The sequence below is a fragment of the Tetrao urogallus genome, assembly GCF_951394365.1.
Source record: "Tetrao urogallus genome assembly, chromosome: 7".
NCBI lineage: Eukaryota > Metazoa > Chordata > Aves > Galliformes > Phasianidae > Tetrao > Tetrao urogallus.
The window spans coordinates 33738675-33756813 of NC_136820.1; the positions used below are offsets into that span (position 1 = coordinate 33738675).

At 41.5% G+C, this 18139-nt stretch overlaps 1 protein-coding gene across 2 annotated transcripts in view; it reads left to right on the plus strand.

The window, feature by feature from the left end:
• Positions 1 to 739: 739 nt before the first annotated feature.
• Positions 740 to 18139, plus strand: part of MLLT10 (MLLT10 histone lysine methyltransferase DOT1L cofactor) — a gene marked incomplete at both ends in the record, with an annotated part of 111225 nt that continues 93825 nt past the window's right edge. Inside the window, 3 exons of one of the 2 annotated variants that reach the window (XM_079538190.1) lie at positions 740 to 778; positions 1323 to 1491; positions 5073 to 5152. In XM_079538190.1, the coding sequence (XP_079394316.1) occupies positions 740 to 778; positions 1323 to 1491; positions 5073 to 5152 (288 nt within the window). Of the gene's footprint in view, positions 779 to 1322; positions 1492 to 5072; positions 5153 to 18139 lie in introns of those variants that run through there. The other variant, XM_079538191.1, reaches the window with a different exon arrangement.

Consider the following 18139-nt stretch of genomic DNA (forward strand, 5'->3'; position numbering starts at 1 on the left):
AGGCTGCCTCCGCTCAATCAGTTTTGCGATTTTTTAATGTTAATTTTTAATTTTGTTTTAAATTCAAGCATTTAACTTCAATAAAATAATAACAAATACCCCCCACCCCTCCGAATAAATAAAAACATTTTAAAAACAATGCCGCCTCGCCCCAAATCAATAAATCCCACCCAACCTCCCAGAGGGAACGGGCATCTCCGAGTGCGGCGGGACAGCCGCGTGCGAGCCCGCGCCTCCCAGCGCCCTCCCGGTCCCACCTCCCGCCTCCCCGCAGCAGAGCGGCGCGGGGCCGCCGGCGCCTCCGTTCCGCGGCTCCACGAAGCGGAGAGCGGAACGGCGCGAGGGTAGCGGGAGCGCGCGGCTCCCGCGTGCGCAGCGAGCGAGGGGACGGAGGCCATACGAGTTGGCGGCGGTAACGCGCGAGCCCCGCGGCCGCGTCGCGAACGAACGGGACGGTAAAAGTCGCGGGGCGGGAGGAGGGAGCGGCGGGGGCGACTCCGTCAGTCCCCTGAAGGGGGCACGAGCGGCGACATGGCGGTGGGAGCGGGGCGCATGTCTGCCACCTCCCCGCCCCCGCGCCGCGAGGGGAGGGGGGCAGCGCGGCGCCCGGCCAGCGCTCGCCTGGGCTACGCGGGGAGGCGGCTCGGCGCGGCGCGGCCCGGCCCGCCAGCAGCCCCGGCAGCGGGCCGCGGCGCGGGGAGCGCGGGGCCGGGGCCCGCCCGGAGGCGGCGGCGACGGCATGGCGCGCCCGGCGGAGGCGGAGTGGCAGCGCGCCGAGGTGGGTGCGGGGCTGCGGGGCCGCGCGGCCGGGCCGGGCCCTCGCTCAGGTGGCGGCCGGGCGAGGCGAAGCGAGGGGCGGGCGGGCCCGGCGGCGGGGCCCCGCGCGCTCGCGCACGCTCTCTCGGCGCGGCGGTCGGAGCCGAGGTGGGGGGCGCGCGCTCGGCCGCCGCGCACGTTCCCTGGGCGGCTCCGAACCATCGCGAGGAGGCCCGGGCCCGGGCCTTCCCCGCGGGGGCGCGCAGTGCGCTTGCGCGCGGCCCGCTCTGCCCGCCGCCCGCTGCGCGCCGCCCCGCTCCGCCGGCCGCCGCCGGGCCGCCCCGTGCTGACTGACGCACCCGGCCGCCGGGTCGGGCGGGGGGGGGGGGGGGGGCGAGGAGCGGCGCTCGGCCCACGGCCATGGGCCCGAAATCGTCGCCGTGGCGGCGGTGGTGGCGGCGGCGGCGGCTGAGCGACTGAGGGCAGACGGCGGCAGGGATCGGACAGGCAGGGGCGAAGCGCGTGTGTGCGTGTGAGGCGCTGACGGCGGTGTGTTTAACCCTTAGATGGTCTCTAGCGAGCCGCTGCTGCTGCCGGTGTCACTGGAGGGCGAGTTCTCCACTAGCATGAAGGAGATGATCGGCGGCTGCTGCGTGTGCTCCGACGAGAGGGGCTGGGCCGAGAACCCGCTCGTTTACTGCGACGGGCACGGCTGCAATGTCGCAGTGCATCAAGGTGAGTGGGCGGGGGGCCCGTGCCCTCTTCCTGGGCTCCCTGTCCTCTGGGCCCGCGTCCGTGCCCCTGGCCGCCCCCCGCCCCCAGCGGCCCCTCGTGGCACCCCCTAGTTGTTTCCCTGCCTGCGGGCTCTCGTGCTGACTGATCTGACCCAGCCTGTCATCCCGCACCTCGCCGTCTGTCTGTCTGTCTGTCTTTTCCCTCACGTTAGACTTCCTACGCCGTGACTTCCTGTGTTATGACTGGTAGAGACAAGGAACTGTGCTTCCAGTTTTCTGTCCCTTCTCCTTCCCCTCGGACCTTGCAGTCTTGTGCTTCCCTGTCCTTTGCACCCTGCTGACAGCCTCACCTATTGCAGTCTGGGGACTGCTGAAAACTCCTGTCTTTTTTATTATCTTTTTTTTTTTTTTTTCTTCCCCCAAAGTTCTGTCCTGGCTTCTGGCCTGGCAGTTGTTGCTTTGTCTCATTCTTCCTCTTCCTGATTCCTGTTGTCTCTGCCTTGCCCAAGTTAGATAAACTGTCAGCCAGTAGCTGAGGAGGGTTTGGGACTGGGATGTGGCAGCGTGTAGGGACAGCTCAGCTGTCATGTGATTTCTGCCCCTGCCTGCCTTTCTCTGAATGTCGTTTTTCCGAGGTCACCTGGTAGGCAGGGAGGCTTCCTGTTGTGGTTGTGCAGCAGGAGGATGCCGGTCACAGCGGCTGATGCAGGATTTGTTTGGATTAGTGAGACTGGTTGGTTGGTTTCCAGCTCAGCACAGGAGCTGGCGTGTTCTGTGTTTCATTTTTGTCAGCGGGCCGACCCTTCTGGTAACACAGAGACTGAGTTCTTATGTTGCTTATGTTGTAAGAAAGGCAGTTACATTCACTTTTGCTTTATGTGTAACAGAACTAGGAAATAAAATTGTAGTTTCTCACTACAAACTGCCAAACACTCATGTGAACTCCATGGTTGGTTCTGACTCCTAGGTGGTAAATAAATGGGAGGAGAGGTAACATTCTCAATCCACTTTACTAGTCTGAATGCCTAATGTGTGTGAAAGTACTATTAACACGTCTCTAATGCTTGGTCTTAAAATAAGATGACATAGTAGCTGTTTGTTGCACGTATATGTTCTTAAAGCAGCCTTCATTTAAGGAGACGTGCAGAAGAATTCAGTTAGTCTAGATGCTGGAGTTCAGGCAGAGAGGAGCTGACAGTATCTGTGAAATCAGCTAACTTCTGAATTAGTTTCGTGTTGTTTTAAGAGCTGAATAAAGTTAACTGGTAAGTTAACTGCTTTTGTGAAACCTCAGGATCGTGAAAAAGAACACCAGAACATGAATAGTTTAAGAAGTCATATCTGAACCACCTACTACTGCTATTGTATTAAGTTTAGCATCTTCGTTTAGATTTAGAGTCTCAGTGATGGTTTCAGTGAGCAGATCTGATGATAGCAGCTGGGTGCTGCCAGTACTCACTGAACTGAAAAAGTAACAAGAAGGTTTAGGAAGTATTCCTAATAGAGAGAGAGAATTAAGTAAGTTGGGTGCAAGAATATTGCAGTTCTTTAAGTTCAGGTCCAAATCTGAATTTGAATATGGAAGGAAGCATGCAAAGTCCTGCTTCTAAATCCAGGTGCTGTTTTAGTGATAATAAGAAAGGGAGAACTGTATGTTTTGATGTATTGTATTGGTAATGTTTTCTGTTTTTAATTTGACATGTTGTGTGAAGATGGTAGAAGAAACATGTTGATTCTGGATTTTCTTTTTGTAGTCTTTCTGCAGTGGTTGTCAAGGTAAAAGCTGGCGCTCCTCATTTGAAGATCAGATATAAGAATTCCCAATGAGATATTCTTAACTGCATTTTAAAATTATTGTAGTTAGTTTTAATTGAATGAGAGGAGACACCTTTGCCAGCATTATGCCATGGGCAAGTTGGGAAGTACAGGATTCCTCAGTGCGTTTTCCTTTGTGCAATTGTAGAATAAACCAAAGGAAAACAAGAAACTCGAGAAATAATATCGCAGTGTGTCAGAGCACAAAGCTGTGGTGGAATTCTGTTAGGCTCTGGAGGTACTTCTACATTCATACTAAGTACTTCAGCTTTGGTTTTTGCCCAGCTTGTGTTGCCTTTGGGTTTCATTGGCAGCCCCATCTCAGAGTTGCATTCTGCAGTTAGTTTCTTACTCTGCACTGCCTTCTGGTAATTTAAATGTGTGATTGCATGTTTGAAGTCTCCCACTGAATTTATAGAGGAATTCAGAATCCCCCCCCCTCCTGTAGCTAATACAAATGCAGCTAAAATTAGGTGTTTTCTCTCATGTTAAAAATTTTTCTTGTACAGGGTTATCAGGTAGTTTGGTCTGTCAGTGCTTGGATAATGTATTTGAAAATCTGACAACTGATCTTAGTATGACTAAGTGTATGCACAGAATAGGAAAATAGTTTCATTAACGCTTCTTCGTAGAAGGAAAGGTGCCTTGTGGAAGGAATAGCTGTGTCGTGCAAGGAGAGCTGTTTTACATAGTGCTGCTGCATTAGTTTGTTTGTTTATACAGGCTAGCACAAAACCAACAGTGTTTTGGGATATATGGTAGAAGATAGCAATATGATCTCAACTTTCCTTATTAATTTAAGCTATTAATATGTGATCCCCCAGATTTTAAAAAATTTAAATAAAATATCCTAACTGGCTATTGAGGCATTAAAAACACAAGGTCAGAGTCATGATTATGTTTTTTGAGAAACATTTTTGGCTTTATGGGTTGTTACTAGTCATTAAAACCATGCAGATAGAAGAACTAAGTGCTATGAGCAAATTGTGATACCATCACTCTGTCTGGAGTTCTTAACGTTTTTTGATCAGTGCATTTTGAACATAAGCAGTACTGCCAAGTTGCTAAACTCTTTTTTTGTTGAATTTCTTACCAGACTTCTGTATCAACGTACTATAACAATATTGATGATAGGCTGGCAGAGAAATGTGCACATCTCCAAGCAGCCCTTTCCTAAGGGTTTATGTTGTAGCCTGCTTACAGTTACAGCGTTAGTCGTGATGCTCAGATTGGTTTGTATTTAAAGCTTCATGTGAATTTTCAGGGCAAAAAAGCCAACTTTTTCTCATTATTAAGTTCACAATGGATTTTTAACCTAAAAAGGGTTATGTTATTCATAAAGTGTAAGAAAACATGGTTGTAACTGAGCGTATGAATGTGGTGTGGCTATCTCAAGCCCTGTAAGTCACTTTTGGTTTTGTGTTAAGAAAAATCAGTACGACCAATGAATGCTTATTATTGTAAGGTATGTCCCCTGTTTTGCTGGTAAATAAATAGCAAAACATATTGCATATAAAATGTATTGCTGCTTTTGAATTATTACATTACTTAAAAATTAATTGAAGCAAGCATTTTTTCATAAATTGAAGTGGAAGGTAATTGTTCTTGATGTCTGGTACCGTTGTGGTAGAACTTCATGTGTGGTGCGTAGGTGTGAATTTGGGTCATTGATGTGAGCTGTATTAATATGAATTTCGCAGAAAAGCGTAGTGTTATGCTGTAGAGATACTGCAAATTTGCTGACATATTGTATCTTGTTCAAAACAGCTTGCTATGGAATTGTTCAAGTACCCACTGGACCTTGGTTCTGCAGAAAGTGTGAATCTCAGGAAAGAGCGGCCAGAGTGGTAGGTGCTTTGTTACATGTTGCTATTTACAATGATGGTATGGGCAGTGTTTGCTGAGGTATCTCAGTGACAGTAGAAAATAGCTCTGTTTTCTGTCGTAATTCCATCTATTCAGGAAGACTTTTTTATAAAGCAATCTCTAATTGTTCTTTTTTTGTTTCTTCAAACAGCTGTTGGTGTGGTTATTTTCTTCTTATCTGTGGTGGGGGTCTTGTATATTTTTGTCTGCTTAATACTTTTATGGTTATTGTTCTAAATTTCAGAATCTAGTTCTTACTTTGAATTGGCTTTTGTCATACAATACTTCTAAATAAAGAAATGTGTTCTTCTGTCCTCTTATTTATTTAATAATGGTAAGTATTGAGGACTCAGGTAAACCTCTGAGCAAAAAAAAAGCAACCAAGAAATCAATTACAACCCACTTTTTTTTTGTGATTACATGCGGTTCTTTTCTGTTTTTCACTTGTATGTTATTAACTCAAGCTGCGTGATGTCAGATTTTTAGTGAGAGAATCATGCTCATCACTACTTGTAGTTTGTTTTCCAGCAAAAGCTAAAATGAGGATGTTTTGAAAGATGAAGTTGTTTTTTTTTATCTCTTAAAAATAAATTCTTTGTATAAAAATCAAAGGATAGTTCAGTGCCATGGGTCATTGTGAACTATTTTTAGTTTTCAGAGCTAAAGACAATGAGTGTAAAACTGAATTTTTAGTTTCATCAGTGGCTGGCAGGGTGTTTACAAGAACTGCTTGCTGTACTGTATTTTCTTTTCTACTGTAGTGTACTATAAAAATGTTAGGAAGACTTCCCAGGGTGTGAATTTTTGGCATAGAATTGAACAGTCTTGTTCCTCTTCTTTTTCCCATCTCACATCTAGTAATTTCATAATGTGCTGGAATGCATTTCCTGCTCCTTCCGAGCGGATCTGTTGGTGGAAGCAAGAACAGATTGGAATCAATGTGCTCTCCAAATATTTGTCAACAGAAAAACAAAACCGCCACCCTTCATAAAGAAAGGTCATTTTTTTCCTTGTCCCAGGAAGATCACCAGCAATGTGAAGTTTTAAGAGGAATGTTTTTTTTCAAATTACTGAGTTTGATACATTCAGTTTGACAACACAAGAAAAATTGTAGAGGGGAGAAGAGAGATGGTGGCTGAAAGGAAGGATTTTCTGGCTCATGGTAGGAAATTTTCATCAGGATTTAGTGTAGTTGTTCCTGTCTTCTCCTGACCCAGTGTATGAAGGAAAACTGCACTGACTTCTAGTCTTGAATATCTTGAAATAAGCCTTGTATTACTGCTGCCTGATACTTCATGGACTTCACCAAAGAAAATTGCTTTGATGGGCATTACACTGCTCTTCTTCACTGATGGAATTTGTTAAGCAGTCAGCTTAAATGAGTTCTCTCCCCATTGTATTCAGTTTGTGTTTCCACCTCGTGTCTGTGTACTGTACGAAAAGCTGATTTGTTTTTTAAAAGAAGAAGTGAAGAAATCTCTCCTATTTGTCATACAGCACAGGTTTAAGTGGTTCTTAAATGACCCCATGTTTGCAGGAGGGATAAAACAGCTTTATAATAGTTAAAAAGAACTGCATGTATGCTAGTGAATTACAGACATGGTGCTTGTCTCTGAGGTGTCTCGATGAAGTCCTTAATGTAGAGAAACTGAGCTTCGATCAGAAACCAAAACATTATTGTTTATCAGACACAGAAGGTGGACCACACTTACAGAAGCAACCCCTTCATCATCCTTCTAGGAGGCTGGAGCTTAGTTTTTCTGTTTGCATTTTTGTCTAGAAACGAAACCGGAAACTGTATCACATTTGAATGTGCTTCAGCTTACTTTCAATTGTTAAGAAGACCCAAGTCTTGCACTCAAGGCAGATGTTTCCATACTGATGTGCTCAAAAGATTTCTTATTGTTTGTTTTAAGCTGCAGTTGAGAAAGAAGGGCTAGTTGCTTGCACTGAAGTTAGACTTGCTTAACAACTGAATGAAGCAGACTAGCTCAAGAGCATGTAACTTAGGTAGGTGGATCACCAGAGAGCTTAACAGCAGAAATGAGTTTCCTATGTACTTTCAGTTACGATGTCTACCTTCTTTTTATTCTTTTTTTTTTTTTTTTTTTTTTTTCCCAGCTGACCTGCTACATACTGCTTGTCAGTGGAACTGATGGAGTTGTGTAGGCTGTGCAAGCCTCCTGGCTGATTGACTTCTGTGGTTTTGATAGTGAGGTTGTTGCCAGTATTCTGGGTTTAAATGGTCAGCTGTTTGTTGGAAAGCACATTGTGGTGACTGAAAGCTGTCTCGTGTCTTGGCTCTGCTGGAGCCGTGTTTCTGTGTGCATGAGAGAAACTGCAATTTTGGTAAACTTAAGCTTGTTAATGGACATATTAAGGTATCTGGTAGTTATTTGGCTTATAATCATACATATACAGTGCATAAGAAGTAGATGAACTAAGAAGTAATCCCAGTATGCTTTTTTTTTTTTTAATTACAATAAATATATACTTTTTTAGTATTGCTTGAAAAATGTGTTTTTCCTGAGTGAGCTGACTTAACTGACTCATGGTGTGTTGACTCCCTTCAAGATTGGTGGCAATTGCTTTCAGTTTTGCTGATGTCAGCGTTGACTGTTATGGCACTGCATTGTGGGCATTTTTGATGTGTTCAGAACTTCTGAATCAAAAAACTGGGCAAAGTCAGTGTAGGAAAAAACTGATATTAGGCTCCATGAGAGAATGTGTGCTTATGAAATAGTATGTTAAAGGCTTTAGGTCCTGACTTGGAGAGCTGATTAATGTGTGTAAGTTCTTAGTGCTGCTGTCCAAAGAGAGCCTAGAGAAGCTAAGTTTAGAATTTATAGCGCAGCTGTTTACAAAAAAACTTTTTTCCCCATCACGCTATTATGGTCAAGACATTTTTCTTGATAATCTTATTTCAAGAATGATTTAATTATAGTATTTACAGGAGTAGAAATAGGCAACGTTTTACTACGGGCTATTCTTCCTTATGCTTATCATGAGGGAGCTGGAATAATCCATGTGAAAGAGATACGAGGCAGACATCTGACATTTGCACAGTTAACTTTTGTGTAGTCAGGCTTCTACCTGCTTGGGTCCTCGTGGATGCAACTTGATTTAGAGAGACAAGAAGATCTTGGCAATTTGGAATTCCAGGAAGCACAGTTCGTATCATATGTGGGAGTTGGATTGCTTGTAGTAGAACAAGTGAAGTAATACAGTGTTGATTTTTTTTTTTCCCACTGCAATATGTATGTTGTAAGCATGTCATTGGATCTGGAAAAATGTTTGTTTTAGTTGAAACTGCGTAAGATTGTTAAAGATTATGTGTTTTTTTTTTCCACTTGGCATTTCTGTAATGTTTGTTTTTGATGGGTTAGTTTATGAAGTCAAATGCAACACTGGCTTGCAACGGAGTCCTGATGTTTGAGTGAGGCTGCGGCTGGCCTTATTAGCCACCTGGATTTGAGCCCTGGGGAATGTGTGGAGGGGGCTGTGACTCCCTGTGGAGTTAGCCACATTTGAGTAGTGTTCATCTGGATGTCAGTTGAGTTGAGGGTTACTGGAGTCTCGACACTTACATGTATTTCTTGGAATTTGTTGAGAGACAGACAGACCGTGCAGTCAGTTCAGATGATACAGTACCTCATAGTTAGGGGTTCTGAATTGCAGAAACACAGCTGTAGTGTTTACCTCCAGTGTGAGTTCAGGTACATTGTACTGCTGTAGTGATAGGTTTCTGCTTCAAGTCCTGCCAGACCTGAGCTGTTCCTGCATCTGCTGCACAGATGATCTGAACTCTGAACACTTGAGAATAATTTTATTTTAATCTGTAATATAGCAAGGTTTGTAGTTTGCCTTTCCAGATTCCTCTCTTTTTTTTTTCCTTTTAAAGCTTTAATCACATGTGTTTGCAAGTTCATTATTGAAGAGCTGTTCATAAGGGTTGAATGATATATTCATAATTTAGCCTTGACTTCCCCCCAGCATTTAAAAAATATAAAATAACCATGCTTGTAGCATTGCTTGCATTTTGCCTGAACAGGAGGAAGTGAATGAGGAGAAAATAGGAATGCAGACTTTGGAAAAGCGTATGAGTTTGTAATCAGGGTTCTGACAGTTTGGGCACAACAAGTTGCTGCTGCAGGAGTGGGATCTTGGCCTGTGCTGAGAGGCTTTTTGATGTGATTGTTAGATCTGCAACTGTTAAATAGAATGCATGTTGATAAATATGGTCACAATAAAGATGAAGTAACCTTAATTTTAGAGGAAGAAAGTGGTTTGTAATGACTTGCTGCTTTCACCTTTTTTTTTTTCTTCTATGTGAACTACTGGCAGCCTAATAGTTAATTCCAAGATTAATTTACTCTGTGTTATTTCTGAAGGTACTCCTTGAAATAATTCTTAAAGAAATTTTGGAATGAACACTCTGTTGTATGTATCCATAATTAATATTAAAGGACAATTTTATTGGGCTATAATTAATTGGGCTACTTTAATAGTGCACTGACAAGCACTAGAAAAGTTGCTTTAGTTTTGAGCATAGAATGGAAAAATTTACTTACTTTTATTTGTCACTTGTGTTTTGTACACAAATAGTAAATAGTAAACTTCTGAATAAGGGGAGTGACTGTAAAATACAAATGATCAGAATTTTTTTATTAGTATGTAAATTACTTCTAATATCCCCATGCTTCCTCTCCATTTAGAAGTCAGCCAGTGTTTGTTCGTAGTTGGCTAAGTGAAGTAACCTGCCTGTCTGAAGATACACAGGCATTGCACTTGACATTTCTGCTTTTATTCTGAACCCGTATGGATTAAGAGAAGTGCATTTGTTGTCTGTTAGACCAGTGACTGTTGTTTGCCTTGCATGTCCTGAGTAGAGAGAATGATGTATCATATTCAGATTATTTTCATGTAAGTAAGAATGACAGACCCTTAACTTAATCGCACTGTGTCTTAGAAGATGACAAAGTTGCTTAGGATCCTGTGTTGTCTGGTTGTCACAGTTAGTAGTACTGTTTGCAGAAGATGCTGATGGTTTCTGTGCACTCTCAACTTGCCATTTTCCTTAGAGATATTGATAGCAAGTGCAGTGTCACTGAAGAAATGGCTTCTTTGGTGTTATTTAAAGACACAACAACATCTACCGATTTGCTTGAAGCAGTAAAAAAAACCATAAAACAACTTTAAAGTGATTTTCTTTAATCTTTGTTAACGTATCTGGTATAGCTACTGATGGCACCCTGATGGTTGGTAAAAAAGAGGGACTTATAAAATTAATAGAAGATGATGCAGTTACTGGCAGCAGCTCAAGTTTGATGAAATATCACTGCATTGGACATCAAGAGAATTTATGTGTGAAAGCTTTAAAAGTGGATAATGTCACACAAATGGTCATCAAGTTGTGAATTTCATAACGTCCAGGGGATTGAATCATTGCTGATTCTAGGGTTGCTTAGAAGTACAGATGCTTTTTCACACAGAGGATGGTGACACACTGAAACAGGTCGCCCAAGAAGGCTGTGGATGCCCCATCCCTGGAGGCATTCAAGGCCAGGCTGGATGTGGCTCTGGGCAGCCTGGTCTGCTGGTTGGTGACCCTGCACATAGCAGGGGGGCTGAAACTAGATGGTCATTGTGGTCCTTTTCATCCCAGGCCATTCTATGATTCTGTGATTTTATGATTCTATGCTGATTATGGGGTCATCATATGGGAACCTGCTTTGGCAGGGGGGTTGGACTCGGTGATCTCTGGAGGTCCCTTCCAACCCCTACAATTCTGTGATTCTGTGATTCTGTGATCTTTTCTGAAGGAAGATGGCTAAGTTGAGTAAAATACTATGATTTGCAAGGTGAGATATAGTCCTTTGTGGAATTGAAAGGAAAATCAATGCCAGGACATGGGGATTAGAAGTGGCTCTCACATTTAGCATTTTTGGTTGGTTTGACCGTTCATTTGAATGCATTGAATGTGTGTCTTTAAGGTGAAAATTACCTGTGCTATGTTTCAAAGCATAACAGCATTTGAAATAACTTAAATTATGGCAAGCTCAAGATATATAATATCAAATAATTTCATGCATTTGGATGCATTGGCTAAATACAGTCCTGTGAACAGTAAAAAATATGCAGCCTTGCTGTTTCAATGGAGAAATTTGAGAATAAGTTTCAAGATTTTAAAATAAAAAAAATCAGTGTTTTGGTATATTTGTGATTCTCTTTTCAGTCAACGGAGTACATTACCTGTGAATTTTCAAGTGGAAGGTATGCAGTTGCAATCAGACGTTCAACTGAAGGAAATTTTGGTTGTGCCTCTTCACCAGACTTTTATGAGACCTATCTTACCAGAGAAAAATATCCTTCACTTCACAGTCACGCCTTATTCATGCAGTCACTTTTTGGCAGTGCATGTGTTTGTGAACAATAATTGCCAAAGATGGAGAGTAATATTTCACCAAAAATCTCTGACAAACGCCTTGAGAACTCACTAAGAATTGCAACCACTTCAATTGAACCAGACATTGACACATTAGTTTCATAAAAACAGGGTCAAATATCCCACCAGTTTTATGTTTTTGTTTCACTTTTTTGTATTTTAATAAAAAATACATAAATTTTTGTTACTTACATACGTTAACTATATTGTAGATTTTATATGTGGCCCGAGACGGCAACTGTTCGCTCATTGCGGGTGGCCCAGGAAAGGAAAAAGGTTGGACAGCCATGAAATAATCTAAATGTCCTGTGGCAAAATGAGTAACTAAAATGAGAATAGAGCCTAAAGCAAAACATTTTCTTTCATTGGAAATGCCTGGTGCTCACACGGAAATGTTTTGTGACCATTAGTTTCATTTCCTTAATTGATGAAAATTTGTTAAATCACAGGCAGAGATATTCTGTAAAGAGCTTCTCAACTGCCAGGGGTCTTAAAATGTGCACTAGGATTTTATACCTCAGAATTTTTAGGGTCCAGCTCTAATATGTTTCAGGCAGACACTGAAGAGAACCAATGCAAACTTGTTTTTCTTTGGCTGTTGCTTTAATTGGGATACTTACAGCCTGATAGCAAAAGCTAATGTGGCTGGTTGGAAATGCAGCCAAACGTGTCATAGCCTTCTGATGCTTTCCAGTAAGGGTAGATGTGTGCGTTTTGAATTTTGTGTGTGCTTATAGTTTGTGTTCCTGTGACATCAGGACTTGGTAGTCTTAAATATGTGCTGGGAAATATATGACATGGGACTTCCGAGGTTGGAGTAGCCACATCTCCATGTGTGCTGCGTGGAGCTGGGGGTCATACTGATGGTCAGTTGTGCTGCGCGTTATCTCTTGTAGTTACCTTATGTGTACCGAGTTAAAGTATGACCGACTGTCACCTGTGCTGTGTACTGAGTGGATGGTCTTGGAAGAATGCTGATTTGCATGTTGAGTGCCTCTAATCTTCTTGTCATATTTAGTAAATTTACTGTCTGTAGTAGACGTCTTTGACAGAGCTAACTGAATCTGCACGTACCTTTATCTGATCTCTTGATAAAGCGAACTAGATTGAGTCTCTGTAATTTATCCAGGTATAAAGCCCCAAATACTGCAGGTAGTCAGTCTGTTTTTCTCTTACCTGTCAACTGTCTGCTTAAAAAAAAAAGTTTTCTCCTCCTCCTGGGACAGATGACTGAATAGAAATGGGGCAGAGATTTGGCAAATTTGTCAGCATCAAGAAATGATTATTTGAAGAGGGAGATGACTTAATTTCTTCAGTTGTCAAGTTGCAGAACATAGCACTTTGGAAGAGAAGTGTGACAGTATGCGTTCGTTTGCTCTATTAGTGGTGTCAGCCAGTTGGGGATTCATGAATGCTTTCCCCATGGTAGTAGAAGATCTTTTTGTTCCTCTTGGTTCTTCACTGCAGCATGTAAGTACTGGAGCCTGATGTGAATCATAGGTTAGAAACATTGGAACTTCGGTAGTTTTTGTTTGCCTCTTTTTAGATATCTTAGTTTGAAAAATTGTGCAGTTAGCTGCTTGCTGACTTCTGCTTAAAATACTTGTACGGTTGAAAGCTATTATTTATAGAGACATTTAAGATAAAAATATGGAAGGTGTATGCTGTAAGTTTATGAGTAAGGTCATAATTCTGAAATACTGCAGGTTGAGACTATTGATAAGGTATCTTACTATCGAGCTGTAGTTTAGAAACTGATAAGTAAAGAAATGTGGATTTGGTTATATGACCATCAGATACATTATATAGATAGCATAAATACCGTGTGTTGTGTGGATAACAGCATTGACTATCTGTGTTACATAGATAGCAATGTTGGCTGGGCTATATATTACCATAGGTGCTTTTGAAAAAGAGATTATGTGTAATTAATCCTTTTTGCTCCACTGAACAATGAAAAAGAAAACGGAAACGATGAAATTTTGATGTTAGTAAGTACTAGTAAGCAAGGGTTTGAAAAATCAGAAGTAGTCTGTAATGGGTGGTTTGAAAGTACCTCATTAGTTCTGAGGAAAAATGATCAAAAATATTGATAAAACATCAGAGTAAAAAGGTAGGCTGAGTTTGGTCTAAGTTCAGTAATTTCTGCAGCCCTTGGGAATGCGTGTGAATTTGAGTGGGCTGGATTTTCTGGAGGTTTCAGGAGCTGCAAGGTTGGTCTCCTCTGGTTAGTATGTTGGCAACATCAGTTTTGTCTCATGAGATAGTCTGAAGGGGTGGATGGAAAAATGAAATGTCACTGAATTCTGAGGCCTGGGGTAGGTTATTACCAGCAGATGTAGACATGGTCAGTCTCCTATACATCCTGTTGCTGGGTGTGTTTTTGTACTAACCATCTGTGATTTCTCATCTATTGATAGCCAAGATCTAAATTTCCATTATTCTGGTTTGCCCCACTCTGCAAATATCTGTTTCTTTGTTTTTTTTTTTTGTTTTTTTTCTTCTATTTGTTTAATCCTGGAAAACTTGGCTTCTCTTTGGGCTGTCAGGCATGTATCCTCTGGATTAGCTGAGTTAAAGTTAGGTTTTCTGTTAAGTATAATCTAATTGTCTGTTGTTTGATTATTTGATTAATTTATTTTCATGCTAGTCTTTTCAAAGTATGGTGTCTGCTCATAGAGGAAGCCATGCTTGCCTTGTCCCAAATTATTCTGTTTTTTTCTTTGTTTTTTTTTAAGGAGGAGTCTGCAGGATTTTCTTATGTCCAGTGTTTTCATTTTAAAGCACTTGTGTTGGTTTTTTAACTTTTTTTTTCTATCAAAGAAATGGGCCAAAACATGAGGAAGAGAGATAGTGAAAGAAAAGTTTAAAAAGGGAATATAAGAAAACTAAAAAAGGAATATAAGAAAACTTAAGACTCCATCTTCTGTTTGAAGAGAATAGGACACTGTATGGTTTGAGATGGAAATTAAGCTTGTAAACAAATCAGTTCACACATGGCTGATGCTGGTTCAAAAATTTGAGATGTAGGTACGCTGGGGAATAATAGTGGCCCAAGAAATTTGCATTTATTAGTAGAGTGTGGTTGTATTCTTGTCCTACTCCCTATCTTCATTCCTGTTACATTCGTTATCTAACATAGTTGTTCTTATGGTCTTACGGAGAGATGACTCGAAGTGATCTGGCTGAAAACTAAGAAGGGAAAAAGAGTATTTTATTTTTAGCTTGCTGATCAGGATTTCCATATGGTCGAATGATTGCTCTTCCAAGAGCAAGGGAGACAGTAGAAAAGTACACAGCAGGGGGTGGCCAGTGATCTTCTTTTGGCAGAAGTCAGCAATTATGTTAGCTTAAAGTGAATCTGAATTGAAGTCAGCTGGAACTGCAGCCTAATTTCTCGGCTAACAGCTAGGAACTGTACTCTATTTTAGCTGCTGTAGATCTTTTGCGTTATTTAGGTTAACGGGTCATACTGAGACACACTATTTATTGCATTATTGCAGTGCTGGGAATGCTGGGAATTCAGTCCTATAGGACTTGGCGTGCTTGGACAGTCATTACTCAGGTGAATGGCTCCATTGGCCTACTGTGGATTACACTTCAGTAAATTACTTGCATATTTTGTTTTATTTGTTTTTTTTCTTATAGCAAGATAAAATATAAAATGGATATCTCCACATTATGCTTATGAAACTTGCTTCAAATTAACAGAACTCTTAAGGAAGAACGAGACTGTATTTCTACCATTCTTTTCTTCTCTTATAGTCTTGTTCCTATTTATATACTCTGTCTACTCCATAAGTCTCTTCATTTCAACACGAATAAGCTGGTCTGTTGGACTAAATCAGTTTCTCTCTTTTTCTGATTGAAAAATTGGTGGAATTAAGTTAACCAAAAAGGCTCCAGTAATTAATTTGTATAATGTCTACTGATGGATTTGGCAGTTGTTATTCTTGGTTAAAATGGAATGATGTATTTATCTAAAATGAGGGAGAAAACTTGGGACCTTAATGCAGTGGAGCCAAGTTGTATTCTGAGTAATTCAGTATAGGAAGTTGAGTTTATGTAGCTCTTGCTTTACTTGTGTTGTTTTGGTCTTTCTGTCTTTACTTTTCCTACTATGTGTCTTTAATGGTCACCTCCATTCTTTTTATTTTACTGTTATTCTTGATTATTTTTTACTTGTTTAAGACAAAAGCTATGTCTGTGAACTTAGTCTGTTCCACCAGCGAGCTTCAGAACTGAGGTCTGCATGTTACATTCTGTAAGCCAGTAATGCTCCTTTTATCACTTCTCTTCTTCAAATCGAAATCAGCTGGTTGTACCTACAGCACCGCATGCTCTCATGGCCCGCTGTGCACGCAGTAAAGGATGTGGCTGTTCCTTTGCATCACAGTCAGCCTTTCTGGTATTCCCATTTGCATGGTCACACCCGATGTTTATCTGAATTGTTGATCAGTCTTAGAAGTTTGCCCTGTTTTTGCTGTATTTTTTTTTCCCCAGTAGATTTAGTAGTTCCATGAACAGTAAATCTCAGAAATCCTTTGCCGGGGCTGAGACCCACAACTGGGGAAGAGAACCTTGCTGTTGTCAGTGGTTGAATATTATAGGTCATCTGGCCATCCATACAGAACCTTTTTGCCTTCAACTGTCACAAAGATTGAAGCTTTATTCTGTTGTGTGAGTTACATGCAGATGTGGCATTTAGTAGAGAGATTCAGCTGTTGTTCAATTCAACATTAAAGTCTGTCCATAAGTTAAAGAAGGAGACATGATTTTGGATGAAAACATTCAAATAAGAAATTAAAATTAACTGGATTTTTGAAATACGTATATATGGATGCTATAGTATTTCTTTTCTCCTAAAGAATCTTTTGTAACAACATGTGTTTAAGCATTTTGAAAGTACCCAGGATTTTTTTTTTTTTTTTTTTTTTTTAGCCACTTTGCAAATTCTCAGCTGAAGTTACCACTTTTTTTGAAACACAGAAACATAAAATCATTTGTGTTGGAAGGGACCCTTAAAGGCCATCTAGTCCAACTCCTCTGCAATGAACAGGGACACCTACAGTTGCATCAGGTTGCTCAGAGCCCTGTCCAGCCTGTCCTTGGATGTCTCCAGGGACAGAGCATCCACCACCTCTCCTGGCAACCTGTTCTGGTGCTTCATCTTTCTCCTTATATCCAGTCTGCATACAATTTTAGAGACTTCATGTGAAGGGTCAGGCAAAGGAAGGTCTGTGACATGAGATCCATCTGAAATGGTTGCTCTATCTAGTACTTCTCTAAGATTTTAGAACGAGTAGTAAAATATTTGTTGAAAATGTAATGGGAAAATGTTCTGCTGCTTTACTTACTTGTCTCAATCAGGTGGGAATGAGGCACGTGGGGCTCACCAGGCAAGGACACTGGTTCTGCTGCGTGATGCCTGTTGTGAGGAGGTAACATATGAGAGCGTGTAGGCCGGGAACCGGTTAGATTCATAGCCTAGAGCAAAAAGGGCAAAGGGTCGCTGTGTGGTATATTAGCTTATTATGATGCTACTTTATTGCAGATGGTAGCTAGAATTCATAGCACCAGAAACGCTACATATCATCAGAATCCCACCTCCAGCTCGAGAGCCGAGCACAGGCATTCTGCTCCCTGCCAATAGCAGGATACTCTACAGAATTCCCAACACTTCAGTTTTCTTTCGTTGTCAAAGCTCTCTCCTCCAGATCAGTTTTCTGTCTCCTATCTTTATTCTTCCCTGACTGGTTGCAGCTACAGAGGAATAATGAGGGGAGATCTAATGGACCTGAGCCCTATGGGGATCTGAGAGTTGAAACTAAGCTCTGAAGAGACAAAGGAGCATACTGAACTCTTACACATAAATAACTGGTTCTGTTCCTTGTCACTCAGTATCTTGTGATTGTTTTCAATTTTTTTTATTCTATGACTTATATAAAGTTTGTTCAAGAAGTTTATTCATTCTTGTTTATGTTGCAGTACTGCCATTCCCTGCCTTCTGTATTGCTGTTGTAACTAACTGTGGGATTATGCTGTAAATTGTGTGAGAAATACACACTGAATTGAAAATATTAAAAGTTTATTTCACTCCATTTCACTGATCTGGTTTGAAGAGCAGCCTTGCAGAGTTTAGCAGCTGTGGGAGTGATGGAAGGAGAGATTATTAAGGGAGTGGTGAAGGGAAAAAGAAGGGAACCTCCTAAACTGGTTTTACTACTAGTGAAAATATATGATGAATTTTCACAGGCTTGTGGAGGTAGGGCAAGGGAAACTATGTTAATAGCTTCAGTTGTCTCTGTGCTAGATACATCATCTCAGCTCACTGCTCTTAAGCTTTGGGATGGAAACAAACTTTACTGCACTATTATTGTCAGTATGTACCAGGCTTCTTACTTTGAGAGTCTAATCCAGTATATATGGAATTCATTAAAATTAACCTCCAGCTACTGCGTGTCTCAGCAGCTTGCATGTAGTTAATCTCCAAACATGGAGAGCTGAAGTGTTAAGGTACAGC